This window comes from Lithobates pipiens, unplaced genomic scaffold (genome assembly GCF_037356315.1).
Source record: "Lithobates pipiens isolate NorthernLeopardFrog02 unplaced genomic scaffold, aLitPip1_a1.2 Scaffold_16, whole genome shotgun sequence".
NCBI classification, from domain to species: Eukaryota; Metazoa; Chordata; class Amphibia; order Anura; family Ranidae; genus Lithobates; species Lithobates pipiens.
In genome coordinates this window covers 111,711,797-111,730,417 of record NW_027507748.1, presented here as the reverse complement: position 1 = coordinate 111,730,417, position 18,621 = coordinate 111,711,797, and the positions used below count along the sequence as shown (strand labels likewise).

General features: G+C 41.8%; 1 protein-coding gene across 3 annotated transcripts in view; it reads left to right on the top strand.

Moving 5' to 3' along the window:
- P2RX5 (purinergic receptor P2X 5) overlaps positions 1-18,621 on the top strand; it is a 139,782-nt gene that overhangs the window by 107,423 nt on the left and 13,738 nt on the right. For 2 of the 3 annotated variants that reach the window (XM_077480272.1, XM_077480273.1), the window contains exons 6-10: positions 1,277-1,357; positions 4,297-4,435; positions 7,273-7,409; positions 15,341-15,434; positions 18,270-18,335. In XM_077480272.1, coding sequence (XP_077336398.1) covers positions 1,277-1,357; positions 4,297-4,435; positions 7,273-7,409; positions 15,341-15,434; positions 18,270-18,335 — 517 coding nt within the window. The remainder of the gene's footprint in view (positions 1-1,276; positions 1,358-4,296; positions 4,436-7,272; positions 7,410-15,340; positions 15,435-18,269; positions 18,336-18,621) is intronic. The other variant, XR_013274390.1, reaches the window with a different exon arrangement.

Here is an 18,621-nt window from a genome sequence, read left to right as displayed (position 1 = left end):
CACCACCCACAATGCCTAGTAACCTGCACCATGAGGAGGAATGTCGGCCCTCCCTGTCTCTGGGGGTCACCACCAGGCCTCTGGAGGTTGGGGGGGTGCTACACAGGTATGACCTTAAAGAGGACCTTCAGCTTACCCACCCTCCACTGTTTTTATCCGCCCCGCTTACCAAGTGGTGCTGTAAACACAATTTGTATTCTCACCCAGCCACTGGACCCAGTGTTGTCCCTCTGACATCCTTCTGTCAACAGACACCTCTTGGACGCACACTGCCATCTTGTTCGTGACATCATCACATTGCCCGCCAGCTCTTCTGGGTTCAGCCGGTGGTGCCTCGCGATGACCTGCCACTAGGTTGGACTGCTTCCAACATACGGGATAAGCACAATGCACATCATTCGCCTAGGCAACTAACATGCATTGAGGGGCAGGGCCCAGTTGTTTGCTGTTAAAAAACGTTTTTTAAAAAAACCTCCGTCTTTGTGGAGGGAGGAGGAGGGTTGGAGCAGGAGAAACTTATCAAAATGGGTGAAGTTTTGCTTTAAGAAAGCAGCTGCTTATTCAAAACCTGAGCAGTGTTTTTTTTAAATGTACTAAGGATGTTGAAATGCATTGCAAATGTTATTGTTATAAGGTATAACAACACTTTATTATTCCTTGGTAGCCGCAAAGGGTATACATTATTTTTTCATGCACCGAATGCTTTTCAGCCCCTTGCAGATAGCAGTACAGTGGGGGAGACCCTCTGCAGGCTGCCTGCAAAAAACAACGTATGTAGGCATCTACAAGACCAGTCACCCTTACACAAGAAGAGCGAGCAACGGTGATTGGTCTTTATTACAGGAAGCTACTGCACAGAGGCAAAGTAAACAAGTTGTTTCTTGCTGGAGTACTACACAGATCTGAAAGAAATACACAAAGAACAACACAATTCAAGTAAAAATACACATGCCTCCATTATTTAGACAATATATGTCTCCAGAGCTGATTTGTAAAAAAAAACTACAAAAACTGAATCTTTTAATTTTTTGGGGAAAAACAAAGCCTATGTTTGGTTGTTATCAAAATTGCACCTTTGTTTTTCCAGTTTGTTTTTTTACAGCTTTTATAAATCAGCCCACCAATATTTGTACATTAATACATTTCGCCCCATGAATTTCCACTAGAACACCAAATCTGTATTAGTGCTGAACACAATTATTTTGATTACACATTGGAATCTATTTAATTTGCTTTATCTGTTTCCTTTGTATTCTTCTTGTATTTGTATTTGTAGAGCACCACTTCTAGGAAAAGCAGAGAACTTCACAGTCTACATTAAAAATTCCATCCGTTTTCCAAAGTTTAATTTTTCCAAGTAAGTGTTCTTCTAGAAGGCAATTAAACTTTTACATTGTGGTTTGCATTGAAACAGTTAGAGTTGACTAATTAATGTTTAATTTGTTTATTTACATGAAAGTGAAGGTTTCTGCAGAAATGTAATGTGGGGTTTTGGACTTTTTGAATTGCATGATCATTGAAGTGGAAATGTCTCATGTATTTGTAATATGACAGACAACTCTAAAAACATGCAGCCAAAATACCAGCTAATCACCGAAGCCAGAGTATAAGAATGATAGATTACAGGGGTCACTGCTGGCTGATGCTTTTCGAAGGATTACCTTCTTCCTCAGAGCCATGCAGTATTGCATCCTTCAGCTTCTCCTATATATACACATATGCACCAACATGCACCCCAAAGTCACCTCCTAACGGGATCCAGAGACCCCGCCTATATTGGTAGGTGACCCACAATCAAAGGGGAACACCCACCAATGAATAATAGTGGTACATAGACCTGCCTACGTATACAGTTTAAAAAAAAAAAAAAAAAAAAATTGATTTCATAAACAAAGGCAGTATGTTTAATATCATGTCTGTAGACTAGTGTTCATCAATGTTAACTGCACCAAGTGCTATGTGGAATGACAGATATATACACAGCTACACACATGAGACCAAGATACTGCTGGTATTAAAAGTAGTATTACAAATAATATCAAGAATGGCATTAATATTAACATAAAAAGGAGCCGGATGGGGACAAGGGCCTCTTCCCCACAACCCTGGCCGTTGGTTGTCGGGGTCTGCGGGCAGGGGGGCTTATCACAATCTGGAAGCCCATTTTAACAAGGGGGCCTCAGATTTTGTGTGAATGAGTATGGGGTACATTGTACTCCTACCCATTCACCTAAAAAAAAGTGTCAAGAATAAAACACAGTACACAGGTTTTTAAAGTAATCTATTAAGGAAGCTCCGGAGTCTCTTCTAATTTCTTCTCTCTCCTCTGCTGATGTCTTCTGCCTCTGTCGGTTCTTCTCCCCTCTCCGGTTCTTCGCCGCTGATGTCGTCTAGCCCTCTCCGTTTCTTCTCCCTCTGTCCACTGTCTTCTACACAGGTTTTTAAAGTAATCTATTAAGGAAGCTCAGGTGTCTCTTCCGATTTCTTCTCTCTCCTCTGCTGATGTCTTCTGCCTGTCGGTTCTTCTCCCCTCTCTGGTTCTTCGCCGCTGATGTCTTCTAGCCCTCTCCGTTTCTTCTCCCTCTGTCCACTGTCTTCTGCCTCTGTCAGGTCTCTTCTCTGCACTGTCTTCTCCCTCTGTTCTTCCTCCGATGTTGACTCAACACTTTCTCCCACTCCAATGCTAGGTACGTGGTGAGCCACTACTTATATTGGCATGGGGCCGGGTAACTGGGTGATGTCATCTGGAGTTCACACCCCTTTTACTGAGAAGTGGCTTCCGTCTGGCCACTCTACCATACAGGCCTGATTGGTGGAGCGTTGCAGAGATGGTTGTTCTACTGGAAGGTTCTCCTCTCTCTACAGGGAAGCTTTGGAGCTTTGTCGGAGTGACTTGGTCACCTCTCTGACTAAGGCCCTTCTCCCCTGATTGCTCAGTTAGGCTGGGCGGCCCGCTCTAGGAAGAGTCCTGGTGGTTCCAAACTTCTTTCATTTATGGATTATGGAGGCCACTCTGCTCATTGGGACCTTCAATACTGCATAATTTTTTCTGTACCCTTCCCCAGATCTCTACAATCCTGTCTTGGAGGTCTACAGACAATTCCTTGGACTTCATGACTTGGTTTGTGCTCTGCCTTGCACTGTTAACTGTGGGACCTTATATAGACAGGTTTGTGCCTTTCCAAATCATGTCCAATCAACTGGGTTTACTACAGGTGGACTCCAATCAAGTTGTAGAAACATCTCAGACTCGGTTCAAACTGGGACGACATGTCAGGTGACTTAGCCGCCTAACAAGTCGCATTCCATTCTATACAATGGAACCATTCTAATAGGAGCGACTCAAGTTGCTCCAACTTAGAAAAAGGTTCCTGTACTACTTTGGGGTCGACTTGAGGCGACTTGCATTGACTTCTATACAGAAGTCATTTTGCAAGTCGCCACTGCTGTCGTGTGCAGGTCACCTGAGGCAGTTGCGCTGCAAGTCGTGCTGCCTCAGTGTGAACCGGCTCTTAAGGATGATCAGTGGAAACAGGATGCACCTGAGCATAATTTTGAGTGTCATGGCAAAGGCTGTGAATACTTATGTACATACATTTGCAAAGATTTCAAACAAACTTCTTTCACATTGGCATTATGGGGTATTGTTTATAGACATTTTAGGAAAATTATTAATTTAATCTAATTTGGAATAAGGCTATAACATAACCACATGTGTAAAAGGTGAAGTGCTGTGAATACTTTCTGGATGCACAGTATTTAAAGGCAAACAAACAACAATGCATGTGTAACATGATCGGAACCATGACTGCTGGGTGCATGTATAATGAAGCTCATGTGAGCCTCCATTGCAAACACACCATTTGCCTTCATGCTGATTTCTCCCTGCTCTTTTCATTTTAAATGAAGTCCTATGAACTGTATATTTCTCTCATGGCAAGTTTCCTTTTGAAGCAGGTTTTTGAGGACACTGACAGCAAAAGACAGCAAAAAATAAAAAATAAAAATTCCAGTAGAAAGCCATCATTGTAATTGCTTGAAAATAAGTGTTTATTTTCTACCTGGAGACAACTTTTAATAATTTATATGCATTTAAAAACTTAATGGAACTTGAGTGAGCATAAATACTATTAATAAACATGACAATTTTACTGTACTGCCATATAGCATCCCATTAGTCAAAAGGTGGAGTTGTATTATTTTGTTTCTCCATGTATTTCATATTTCAGGAAAAATAAAGTAATATTCCTAGTGAAATACAGTGATGTGATGTATTGGAATTGTTATATTTCACAGAACGAATGTTCGTGATACAAAGGATGGCTCCTTCCTGAAGACATGTCGACACAGTAAAGAGGATCATTATTGCCCCATCTTCCACCTAGGGAAAATTGTCTCTTGGTCTGGAAATGACTTTCAGGATATAGCACTGGAGGTAAATCACATGTAATCCTATAAATAGAAAAATGGATCAGACATTTTCATACTTACAACAGTTTTATTTCACAAATAGAATTAATTAATAATTTTACTTTTAAGACAACTAGCTTTTCCAATGTATCCATGGATACCCAACAACTTTTTAAATAAACTTCCTTACCGCTGCCTTCCTGTACTATGAGAGTTGTCAGGGTAGTGTAAATATTGCATTTTTTACATTCAAAAAGTCTGTAATTGCACCGCCATACAGCATCACATTAGGCTCCTTTCACACCAGCGGACTGATCGGGTCTGTGTGAAAAATGGACTACCCATTGTTCTCTATGGGGCAGCTTATGTCAACGCGGACATGTGTCCGCTGTCACCCACCGGCATCCGATCCGGTCTGCTAAAAAAAGAAGCCCCATCCCTCTGGTGGATCATATGACAAATCGGATGCAAACAGACTGCAGTCCGTTTCCATCTGATGGCTCCACAGGAGAACAGAAGGCTGTGTCCAGGTCCGCTCTGCATAGTAGAGCACGGACCTGTCATCCGCCTGCTCAGCGGAGATCAAAGGAGCAAAGGAGTGATCCCCTGCTGAGCAGGTGGATCTGCTTGAACAGATTCCACTCCATATATTTAATATTCTGCCAGACAGACCTAAAACAAGCAAGGTTTGTTGGCCATCCCCAGTGCAGTGCATGCAAACCATGGCTTCAACAGAGTAAAGTTTGAGGACCAAAAAAAAAGTATAACCCAGAAGGAAATGCTGAGAGGGTGCTACCATAAGAGGGCTTCCTTGGTTCAGCTTCTTGGTTCCTTCAGTGCCTCCTCACTATAACCTTCTTGTTTATACTTTTTCATTAAAATCAATAATAAAAATTGAATTTATTGTAGCTTTCCAGTCCCCGTAACTTACCAGATGTGGTGACTGCATTAGTTATCTCTTTTCAGACTTTTTACTTTATTTTCACCTGGTGCACCTCCCAGTAACATAATTTCCTGTCCTAGCGTGACAACACTGAGTCATTGTGGTTGATTTACTAAATCTGGGGAGTGCAAAATCTGTTGCAGGTCTGCATAGAAACCAGTCAGCTTCCAGGTTTTTTTTTAATCAAAGCTTGATTGAACAAGGTGAAGTTAGAAGCTGATTGGCTACCAAGCACAACTGCACCAGATTTTGCCCTCTCCAGTTTAGTAAATAAACCCCCACTGTACTAAATTTGTGGATAAGCAGTGTTGACATTTTATGGCATAGAGGGAGATCAAAACTACATAACACCTCTGTCTTTCCTAATTCCTAGAACATAGGGGACAGGTGTTCTCTAGTCAACAGAACTAAACTGGGAATAATGTTAACTTATATAAGTGCAGTAGTGACAAACAGCACAGGAACTTGCAAGCTCACTAGATTTCAGAATCAAAAAGTATTTTTTACATGTATTGAACACATTTAAGAAAAAACACTTTTAAAAGTATAGCTAACAGGCCAAAGGGTAGTAAATTACCATTACATACACTTGAAGCCCTGATATTGCTGGGAACACTTTAAAATATATGTACTATTTGCAATTTCCAGAATGTAGTTTGTTCAAGGTTCTCTTACAAATTCCAAGGTACAGGTGCATATCAATGTATCAGCTGAACATTATAGGGTAGAGAAAAATAAATATACATATATATTGTACATAGAGTTTGTATGTTTTCCCTGTGCTTGTGTGGAATTCCCCCAGGTACTCCAATTTCCATTTCACCCTTTTCTGCCATTTGCCTCCTGGCTCTTTAAGTGTTCTAAACGCCAGGAGGCGGAGGCGGGCATTCAGGTCATGTGACCACTGTGATTGGCTGTCACAGTGTCACATGATCGGAAAGCTCCCAATTGCAAGTATGCATCGGGAGCTTACCAATCCCCTATGGCTACCATGCAGGGAGTATGCTCTCAGCACAGTAGGTTGTTTTAACAGGGCAATATATGCGTTAAGGCCCACCTGCTGAGTGCCCGTATATATGCGTGCGGCCGGCACCAAGAGGTTAAAGTCCAAAGGCATGCTGGCAGGTTAATTGGCTCTTGTCTAAATTGACCGTGGTTTGTGTATGTATAATGTGTATGTATATTTATGTAAGAATGAAACATTAGATTGTAAGCTATTTGAGGGCAGAAACTGTGAATTTACAGTATGTAAAAGCACTGCATAACTTGTTGCCACTGTGTAATTAGCTGTGATAAATAAATAAATGCTGTATAAATTACAGATTTAAAGGGGCGTTCCGGGCATTTAAAAAAAAAAAGTCAGCAGCTACAAACACTGTAGCTACTGACTTTTAAGAAGGACACTTACCTATTCAGCGAGCCCGCGATGTCGGCCGCCCCGAGGCCAATCCGTCCATCGGATCAGCGGCAGGCACTGCCATCCTAACTAAGGATTCACTGTGTCTATGGATGCAAAAGCCGCACTCGGGACTGAACTCGCATGGTAACCCCCAAGGAGAGCGCTTCTCCTAGGTAGTTTCTCGATGTGGGGAGGAGCTGATAGCGCCACCGAGGGACCCCAGAAGAGGAGGATCAGGGCCACACTGTGGAAAACGAATTTTACAGTGGAGGTAAGTATGACATGTTTATTATTAAACAAAAATTTTTACAACAATCTGTACAGTGAGTGCCATTAGCCATAGGATTTCTTTTCCCTCTTGTGGTCATTGGAAATGTACATCTTTGTGCTAACATTTTCTTTTCATGACATCTCTTTTATTAATTGTCTTATTTTATTTCCAAATTATTGTAATTGTATTGTAGAATATATATACACAAGTTGTTAGAAAACTGATAACATTGTAAATATCTTGTGTCAGGGTGGTGTTATTGGAATTCAGATAGAATGGGATTGTAACCTGGACAAGGATACTTCTGAGTGTCACCCACGCTACTCTTTCACGCGGCTGGATAATAAATTCTCAGAGAAATCTGTCTCCTCTGGCTACAATTTCAGGTATTACTATATACAAATGACTGCACTTTTAGGACTGATTCACACTAGTGCGACTTCAGATACAACTTATGTCACACAGAATCCCAGTACAATGGAAATCACATTATTCTCCATGTTTTCCTTTCACATCAATGCAGTCCAGCAAGGTACATTTTTGGAAAAGGTGTAAATGCTATTTTATTGTGGTTGCTGCATGATTTGGGCCCAATTGACACCTGTCAAATTAATGTTCATGCATCTTTGCAGGATTTGTGTAGGTTAGTAAGGAAATAGCTCCCTTCGTCATCCTAACAACCAGTGACTCATCCCTGCTGTCAGCTGGGGATTCCTGACTGACAGCAGAAAGTAACTAGAGGAGCCCTCAAAAATAATAAAAACCGCTGTGGGTGGTCCCCCCACACTCCATACAAGGCCCTTCCAGTCTGGTATGGACTTTAAGGGGGGCCCCACATCAGAGCCCCCCAAAAAATGGCACGAGGTCCCCCCAAAATCCATACCAGAGCCTTTTCTGAGCACACAGCCTGGCATGCCAGGAAAAGGAAAGGGATGAGCTTACTATTCCCTTACCTTCTGCACCATACCAAGCCACATGCCCTCTACATGGAGGGGTATGCTTGTGTAAACATAAGAGCCAATCATTAAAAAAAAAATGGCTTGGGGATTCCCCTCAATCCATACCAGGCTCTCCGGTTCTGGGATTGATTTGTTTTTTTTTTGGGGGGGGGGACTTCATGCTATATTTTTGGTGGTAGTGGAGGGGGCAGGGGAACAAAGGGGGCCTTTAGAATTTATATTACAGGTGAGTAGTCATATGAAATGTTCTGCTGCCAGCTATCGTTGGGGCCTTTTAAGAGCATTGGTGCAATTAATGACAGTTATAGTACAGTATAGGTATTGTATAGTCACAGCACATGTGCAAGGTAGATGTGGTTCAGGTGTGGTAAATGTTGTATAGGTGCAGTCAAGGTTTGTAATAAGTGCGCTTTAGAGTATAGTATGGATGCATTATGGATTGGGTACACTTGGTGTCCTCTTCTCAGTGGCTCAATCCCTGCTAGCAGTATTAGAAAAGGGCAAATAGCCCTCTCACCAGTCCCCAGGATGCTGCAGTAACCTCTCGTGTGGAAGGAGGGCCCCCTCGGGCTCTCCCCAAAAGCCTTCTGTAATTAATGCTGGAAAGCATAGGGTGAATGGACACTCCAGTCTACCTGCAGCAGCAGTGCAGGTGCTGTGATGTTGACAGTGCTGCACTGCCCCCTTGGTATCCTCATTCCTAGTCTCGGATCTTCACTGGTATGGTCTCCTCCTGGCAGGTGAATATCCAGACAAAGGTGTTCCTTCGCTCACTCCCTTGGTGCCAAGAGGAAGAACTTTATCATGCAGTTTAATAAAAAAATAATTCACTCCACTCCTCCTACTGCACAGTGCTTCTGTAATGTAAGAAGTCTATTTGTTCCATTATATGGCTGCCATCTCAAACTGCAATTCCCACGATTCTTAGAGCTCTGCTTAGAAGTCTACAGGTTTGCTTGGCTTTAGCTCTCCCTCTGCTGGCTGAAATAGAATGGTGCAGCATAACATCAGTAATTTTGTAGGAGAGAAGAATCTTCTCCTAGTGAGTAGGGGTTCTCCCCCTAGTGAGTAGTTTGCATTTATGTTCTAAAAACACAAATGCAAACTACTCACTAGGGGGAGAACCTCTGGGGGAATCAATGATGGAGAAAGATCTGGGGGTCCTAGTAGAAGATAGACTGAGCAATAGCATGCAATGTCAAGCTATAGCTACCAAAGCCGGCAGAATATTAGCATGCATAAAAAAGGGGATATACTCTAGAGATAAAACTATAATCCTGGAGGAGAAGCGGTTTAACTTTAAGCTGTGCAGGGGGTTTTTCACTGCCGGGGATAAGGATGCGGAACTCTCTTCCACAATTGGTGGTATCAGTGGGGAGTATTGATATTTTTAAAAGATTCTTGGACGTGCATCTTAAAGAACACAACATACCATATGGGGATAAGGCAAATAATTATAGACACTGACACACATACACCGACATCAACAGAAACATTTCTCCTGCGCTGTGTGGAGGGCCTACGTAAAAATGTATTTCCGTTATGGTGCTAATGGATGGATTCTGCATGCCCCGCTGCCTTAGCCAACTAGGGGGAGTCCAAAGAACTATAGCAAGGTAGCAAGGAAAGAAAAAAAAAAGGCGCACAGCCTAGTGCATTATCCTTGGTAAAATTTTTTATTAAAAAGCAGAAGTAAGTGAAGTACTCACATTTGGTATCATTTTTCCTCTAAAGGGTCATAAAACAGTAACCATAGCTCATGGGATAGTAAGGTGGAGTAATCGGTTGATGTGTTTCAAGGGTTTTTCCTCTTCCTCTGAGCCTTATGGAACCAAGTCTGGTCTGCATACTTATATGTAATGGACAGGATGGATGGTATAGCTTTGGGCTAAAGGCTGCACACTGTGCACATGCACATTGTCTGTGGTACTCGGATCTCCGGGAACCTTACCACTTTAACATCCATGTGCGCTACATGCAACATCCACCCAGGGAACCCAAAGGCACTACATCTTCAGTTCAGCCCACACCTGGATGCTCAATAAATGGGTCAGGATCTGGTGAATGTGCATATTATCACCATTTATTGCTGTGCTGTGATGAGTAAAACCTATTCCATCAGCGAAGGAGGACTAATCCCCCAAGGCTATACCATCTATCCAGTCCACTACATATAAATATGAACACCGGATTTGGTTCCATAAGGCTGTCAGTAAGAGGAAAAATCCTCATAACGCATCAGGATTACTCCACCTTACTATCCCATGAGATAAGGGTGCTGTTTTATGACCTTTTAGAGGAATGATGTGATGTTATTCCAGATACTAAATGTGAGCACTCCACTTACTCCTGGTTTTTAATTTCTTTCTTTCTTTCTTTGCTACATACACCTACACAGGTTGAACTGGATGGACTATTGTCTATTTTCAACCTTACCTACTATGTAACTATGTAAGAATAAGAGGCAATGAGGTTGATTTACTAAAACTGGAGAGTGCAAAGTCTGGTGTAGCTGTGCATGGTAGCCAATCAACTTTTAAACAGGAAGTAAACCCTGATGGGTTTACTTACTCTTTGATTCTCTGCAAAGGTAAAGCATAATGGATTACTATGCATCGCATAGTAGTCCATTATGTGTCACTTACCTGACACAGGAGCCAGAAAAGTCACCGCTGTCCCCTGTAGTTCCGAGGGTCCATCTTCTTGATGGGTCTCCGTGGGTCTCGCTGCTCCGGCGCTGTGATTCGCCGGAGCAGCGATGACGTCACTCCCGCGCATGCGCACGGGAACCGACGCTCGCGGCATATTGCCACCATCTGCGGCTTACCCAGTGCGCCTGCGCACCGATGTCTATGGCGCATGCGGTGGCTTTTTTCAGGTAAATATCTCCTAAACCGTATAGGTTTAGGAGATATTTCTTGGACCTACAGGTAAGCCTTAATCTAGGCTTACCTGTAAGTCAAAGTGGTTTGTAAGGGTTTACAACCACTTTAACTTCAGTTTGTTCAATTAAGCTTTGACAAAAAAAAAACCTGGAAGCTGACTGAGCTGCACCAGAGCTGCACTCTCCAGTTTTAGTAAATGAGCCCCATAGTCTTCTGTGAAGGCAAAGTTTATCATCATCATCAGCCTGAGCCGACGTGAAAATTTTCTAAACGGCGCAGGTTTAGACAAAGGAAGAATCAGCACAATTGAACGTGGTAGTTTTATCATCATAAAACATTAAAATATATACCTATAACTGCTTTTTAACAAACAGAAATGTTTATTATTATGCTAGTTAAATCCACATTCATTGTTAATAACACTTTTTTCTATGAATTTTTATAGCTGCACTTCACTTAAACACAATAAATATAGTATCTCACAAAAGTGAGTACACCCCTCACATTTTTGTAAATATTTTATTATATCTTTTCATGTGACAACACAGAAGAAATTACACTTTGCTACAATGTATGGAAAGTAGTGAGTGTACAGCTTATATAACAGTGTAAATTTGCTGTCCCCTCAAAATAACTCAACACACAGCCATTAATTGTCTAAACCTCTGGCAACAAAAGTGAGTACACTCCTAAGTGAAAATGTCCAAATTGGGCCCAAACAGTCAATATTTTGTGTGGCCACCATTATTTTTCAGCACTGCCTTAACCCTTTTGGGCACGGAGTTCACCAGAGCTTCACAGGTTGCCACTGGAGACGTCTACCACTCCTCCATGCTGACATCATGGAGCTGAAAAGTGTGAAAAAAGAAATGGACTTTAAAGGCACATATAAAAAATTGTAACACATTTTAATAATACACAATTCATATAAATGCAATTGCACATCAAATACTACAAATTAATAAAAAAAAAAAGCCTCCACTAGGACATAGTGTCAATTGATGGGGTTCTGATAATTTAAAAAAGTTTGGTGCTCAACATGTTTCACGATTTTTATACTATCACTTACTCGGGAGCTTCTGTTTAATTGAAAAATATATATTTTTTTAAATAGAAACCAAAAATGCATGTACATATGAAACATACAATATCAATTCATACTTGTGTAAGTATCTGGTGTAAACTCACCACGCTTAGTCTTTAATTGTCTCAGACCTGACCCGCCGATATGGTGTCACTGCCACTCCACCACAGAGCACCCTCCAGATGGGTGGGAGGGGACGACCTCAGACATCTGTGGAGCACCCCCCAATACGAATAGCCGAACCGTGATGCAAAAACGGGGGTGCATCAGGTAACTACAATATATAAATATACAAGCAGTGTTTTAAAAAAATTGGACATTAGTGTAATTTGCTAAAAAGGAACGCTACCATATAAAGTCAGTTGGATACTTACAGTATATCATTGCAGGCCATTTTTCATACAGATAGCATATGCATAAGGGGAATTATTTGTACTGTCTAGATTAAATTTCTAAATGAGTAAGAGAAAGTGAGACTCAATAACGATCCCATAAAATATAGATCAAGTTTAATTGTACTCATTATTAAATAAGTAGATAATACAATAATATTATTATCTCTGGGATACAAATTTATGGTTGAGGCAGACAAAAGTATATTACTCCATCAAACGGGAGGTCTGTGCCATGAACATGGGGGGGGGGGGGGGCTTCCTTACCATACTAAACTACCCCCAAAATACCCCACCTGTTGCCCTTCTATGCATAGTAAAAAAATATAAGGTACATTATATTCTCACCAGTAGTCTAAGCCACTGGTTAAAGCACTCCAGGCAAATTTAAACTAATAAAATTGTTTGGCTATTTAAGCGAATAATGAGAGGATATTACAGCCTGGAGGGCTAAATATGAATGACTCTGCAGTTGACTAAAAAATATATATATCATAGTCCAAGCAAGGATTAATAGTTTTCAAAAGTGCAACATACCTCAAAAACACTTTTGTCCAGTGAAAAAGAAAACGATCCTATGCACCCTTTCCGACATCAGTTGACTGAAAAATATATATATATATTTTGTCAACTGCAGAGTAATTCCTATTTAGTCCTCCAGGTTGTAATATCATCTCATTATTTGCTTAAATAGCCAAACAATTTGTTAGTTTAAATTTGCCTGCAGTGCTTTAACCAGTGGCTTAGACTACTGGTGAGAATATAATGTACCTTATATTTTTTTATCTATGCATAGAAGGGCTACAGGTGGGGTATTTTGGGGTTAGTTTAGTATGGTAAGGAAGCCCCCCCATGTTCATGGCAGATACCCCATTTGTTGGAGTAATATTCTTTTATCTGCCTCAACCATAAATTTGTATCCCAGAGATAATTATTATCTACTTATTTAATAATGAGCACAATTAAACATGATCTATATTTTATGGGATCGTAATTGAGTCTCACTTTCTCTTACTCATTTATACGTATTGGGGGGTGCTCCACATATCTCTGGGGTCGTCCCCTCCCGTCCATCTGGAGGGTGCTCTGTGGTGGGGTGGCAGTGACACCATATTGGCGGAGCAGGTCTGAGACAATTAAATACTAAGCGTGGTGAGTTTACACCAGATACTTATACAAGTATGAATTGATATTGTATGTTTCATATGTACATGCATTTTTGGTTTCTATTTTTTAATTTTTTTTCAATTAAACAGACGCTCCTGAGGAAGCGATAGTATAAAAATCATCAAACATGTTGAGCACCAAGCTTTTTTAAATTATCAGGACCAAGGAACACCTCATCAACTGACACCACGTCCTAGTGGAAGCTTTTTTTGACTGATATCAATATTCCACAGGAAGTATACAAGTGGTTCTAACCCTTTGGGGTTGATCAATGGGTCCTCTCTATTCTTTTCTTTTTTTTGTATTGTTCAATTAATTTGTAGTATTTGATGTGTAATTGTATTTATATGAATTGTGTATTATTAAAATTTGTTACAATTTTTTATATGTGCCTTTAAAGTCCATTTCTTTTTTCCCACTTTTCAAATATATTGTTAGGATTTGGCACTTTTCTTATTGTGGGTGTTCTGATTGCCACCCGAGGACCTAGCAAACAACTCATTTTATGGACATCATGGAGCTGGTGGATGTTAGAGACCCTGCGCTCCTCCACCTTCCATTTGAGAATGCCTCACAGATATAAAATAGAGTTTAGTTCTGGGGACATGCTTGGTCAGTTTATCACCTTTACCCTGAGCTTCTTTAGCAAGGCAGTGGTCGTATTGGAGGTGTTTGTGGTCCTTATCATGTTGGAATACTGCCCTGCGGCCCAGTCTCTGAAGGGAGGTGATCATGCTCTGCTTCAGTATGTCATAGTACATGTTGGCATTCATGGTTTCCTTAATGAACTGTAGCTCCCCAGTGTCGGCATCACTCATGAAGCCCCGGACCCTGACACTCCCACCACCAGGCTTGACTGTAGGCAAGACACTACAGGTACTCCTTTACCTGGTTGCTGCCACACACGCTTAACACCATCTGAACCAAATAGGTTTATCTTGGTCTCATCAGACCACAGGACATGGTTCCAGTAATTGTCTTCAGCAAACTGTTTGTGGGCTTTCTTGTGTATCATCTTTAGAAGAGGCTTCCTTCTGGGACGATACCCATGCAGACCAATTTGATGCACTGTGTGACGTATGGTCTGAGCACTGACAGGCTGACTCCCCACCCCTTCAACATCTGCAGCAATGCTGGCAGCACTCATACGTCTATTTTCCAAAGAGAACCTTTGCATATGACGCTGAGCACATGCACTCAACTTCTTTGGTCAACCATGGTGAGGCCTGTTCTGCGTTGAACCTGTCCTGTTAAACTGCTGTATGGTCTTGGCCACCATGCTGCAGCTCAGTTTCAGGGTCTTGGCAATCTTCTTATAGCCTAGGCCATCTTTATGTAGGGCAACAATAATTTTTTTTCAGATCCTCAGAGAGTTCTTTGCCATGAAGTGCCATGTTGAACTTCCAGTGACCAGTATGAGAGAGTGAGAGCGATAACACCAAATTTAAAACACCTGCTACCTGCTTACACCTGAGACCTTGTAACACTAAAGAGTCACACGACACTGGGAAGGGAAAATGGCGTGTTATTTTGAGGGGATAGCAAATTTACACTGTTATACAAGCTGTACACGCACTACTTTACATTGTAGCAAAGTGTCATTTCTTCAGTGTTGTCACATGAAAAGATTTAATAAAATATTTACAAAAATGTGAGGGATGTACTAACTTTTGTGAGATACTGTAACTATACTTTAATTACAACTATTGTTAGACCTTAGTTCTGCTATACTTACTTTAAATTGCTACATTTGCGTATCAGAATTGTTTGCACAATCTAACTTCTAGGTGACTGCCCATTATATGTTTTTAATAACATATTTCTTTTAAGATATGCCAAGTATTATCGTGATGTGAATGAGACGGACTACAGAACGTTGATAAAAGCATACGGCATTCGTTTTGACATCATGGTGAATGGAAAGGTACCAATATTCTAAATAGTGGATATAATGATATTATTCCCCTGTTCATTAGACATGTGCAGACTGAAATATATTTAAATTTATTTAGTTACTCCCGAAATTCGTTTTTATTTATTTCGTTTTCCGTTAAAAAATTGCATTTGTCCGAAAATCCAAATGAATTACGGTCGAAACTGTCATTGAAGGCTTATGGTGTCTGTTGGAATGTTTAAAGAAGATTCGACGGAGCAGCGAAACTCACTTATGATGCTGCAATCATACATTCCCGGTCGAATATTTCGACTACAAGCTATAGTAGGATTCTAATGTTGTACGTCTTCTATGGTTTTTTTTTTAAGGCTATTTGCATTGCACACAGGTCCTGTTAGCATTAGCATTAAGAAAAAAATAAAATTAAGAAAGAAAATGTGTGGGGGTCCCCCGAAATTCCATACCAGGCCCTTAGGGTCTGGTATGGATATTAAGGGGAACCCCGTGCCAACGTGGGGGTCCCCCTCAAAATCCATACCAGACCCTTATCCGAGCACGCAACCTGGGAGGCCGCAGGAAAAGAGGGGGGACGAGAGAGCGCCCCCCCTGAACCTACCAGGCCACATGCCCTCAACATTGGGAGGGTGCTTTGAGGTAGCCCCTCAAAGCACCTTGTCCCCATGTTGATGAGGACAAGGGCCTCATCCCCACAACCCTGGCCGGTGGTTGTGGGGATCTGCAGGCGGGGGGCTTATTGAAATCTGGAAGCCCCCTTTAACAAGGGGACCCCCAGATCCCGGCCTCCTCCATCTTCTTCTTCCTCCAATCTTCTTTTCCTCTGATCCGCTTCTTCTTGGTCCGGTGTTCTCGTCTGGCAACATCCTCCACAACGTCTCTTCTTGGTTCACGGGCCGCTCTGCGCAATGGGATGCTCCCGCTGTGTGGCGCTTCTCTTCTTCTGACAGTTCTTTTATAACGGAGGGCGTGGTCACCCGGTGACTCCGCCCCCTCTGACGCATGGAACCGAAGGATGAAGAAAAGAATATGGAAGAAAAAGATGAAAGAAGACTTTAATAAAGGAATTGTCAAAGACCATCTCCTGTCATTTTTAACACTTTGTCACTTTTTTGGTGAAATGGTAGGGGTACCCCCTTACTAGAGGTCGACCGATATTTGGCATTTTTTAATTAACGGGCATCAGCCGATTGTGCTGATAAAAAGGGCGATTATATGTTCAGCGCGACTTGCAAAAGACTTCTGTAATAGAAGTCAGTGTAAGTTGCCTGAAGTTAAAGTGGTTGTAAACCCTTACAACACACTTTGACTTGCAGGTAAGCCTAGATTAAGGCTTACCTGTGGATCCAAGTAATATCTCCTAAACCTACACGGAGGTTACACAGAGATATTTGCCGAAAGACAGGCACCGCTGTCTACGGCGCATGCCGTCAACACCATCAATGTTGAGGGCATGTGGCATGGTACGGTTCAGGAGGGGGGGCGCTCTCTCGTCCCCCCCTCTTTTTGGCCTGCCAGGTTGCATGCTCGGATAAGGGTCTGGTATGGATTTTGAGGGGGACCCCCACGCCCTTTTTTTTTTTTTGGGCGTGGGGTTCCCCTTAAAATCCATGCCAGACCTGAAGGGCCTGGTATGGATTTTGAGGGGGGCCCCCCACGCCATTTTTTTGGGTGCGGGGTTCCCCTTAATATCCATACCAGACTCGAAGGGCCTGGTATGCTCTTGAAGGGGAACCCATGCCATTTTTTTTTTTTTACATTAAAGTCGTGTTGTAAGTCACGCTGTGATTCACACTCAAGTCGTGTCCAAGTTGCCTCCCAAAGTTGTGCTGGAAGTCGTGTTGCCTCTGTGTGAATGAATGGACTGTTAAGGATACAAGTTCAATAAACACAGATTGTATTTGTTAGAGTCACGTCGAATCTCCTATCTATATCGAACTGTGTCAAAACGAAAATAAAGCATTTATTTATATCAGATCTTTAGTTTTTCGAACTCTGTGCTTTCGTTATCGTTTGTCAAAACGATAATGAAAATACCTGAAATTCGGACTAAATGCATTCGGACGAAAACGAATGCACATGTCTACTGTTCATACATAGGTGCAACTTCCCGAATAACACACAACAAGCCCGGTGGGAAAGTCCTGACCAGAAACACTCACAGAATGTAACAGCAGTCTAAAGCAGAGCAGGTCTCAGATGTGTCAACAGAGTCTGTCTTGAGGGGTGGAATGCGGCCTGGATGGTCTGTGCCCAAATGGGGAAGGTCTCCAGGAAGGATGGCATGTACCTATGCTCGCCCTACTCCTCTGGAACCTACTGCTAGTCACTGTTCCTACCAGATGGTTGACCTAACCCTACACATCCCACATACAAAAAACACGACAAGCCTGGGAGCCAGGGCCCTAAATAGGCTCTGCCTGACCCAAGATGGCTGCCAGAATCACATGGGGCAGCAGCATCCAATCAGATAGCTTTACCAGTGACTCAGGAAACCATAGAGGAACCATGTTCCTCTTGACTTCCCCTCCAACCGCAATGCCGCTGCAGATGAGCCTGATGCCTACACGCAGATCAAGTTATTTTTCTGTAATCAGCATTTTTAAAGGGATAAAACACTGGGAAATGTGTATGTATTCTAGAGCTCTATTGCCTCTGTTTTTATTTAAATTTTTCCCAGACATACACCTGTCTGGGCCCGAATCAGGCAACCCCAATCTTACCAGGTATGGTTAGTTCTCTATGTGCATACTTGTGCTTATCATTAGCCATATATATGCATTTCTCTGTGTTGGAGAACACAATATAAAATGTGCACCAAAAATTAGCATTTTCTGTTTATTTTCACAGGCTGGAAAGTTCAATATCATCCCAACAATCATCAATATAGGCTCAGGCCTGGCTCTAATGGGTGCGGTAAGCAGATCTGAAATGTTTCAAATTAGCTCTAAAGCTGGCTACAATACAACTGTACAGTCTACTAAATGTAGGTAGAATTGTAGAAATCTAAAAGTGTTTGGCTCACAAAATCCAGCAGATTCATAACTTTTCAAGTTTCATTAAACAGTGATTGGATGAGTTGGAGATGTTTTTTATTGGATCCAAGTAGATTGGCTGTACACCTCACAATTTCTTATGGATTTGGATTTTCCGCCAACAAAACAGTGGATTTTTTGTCCGAAAGATGTTGGATCAAACTTGT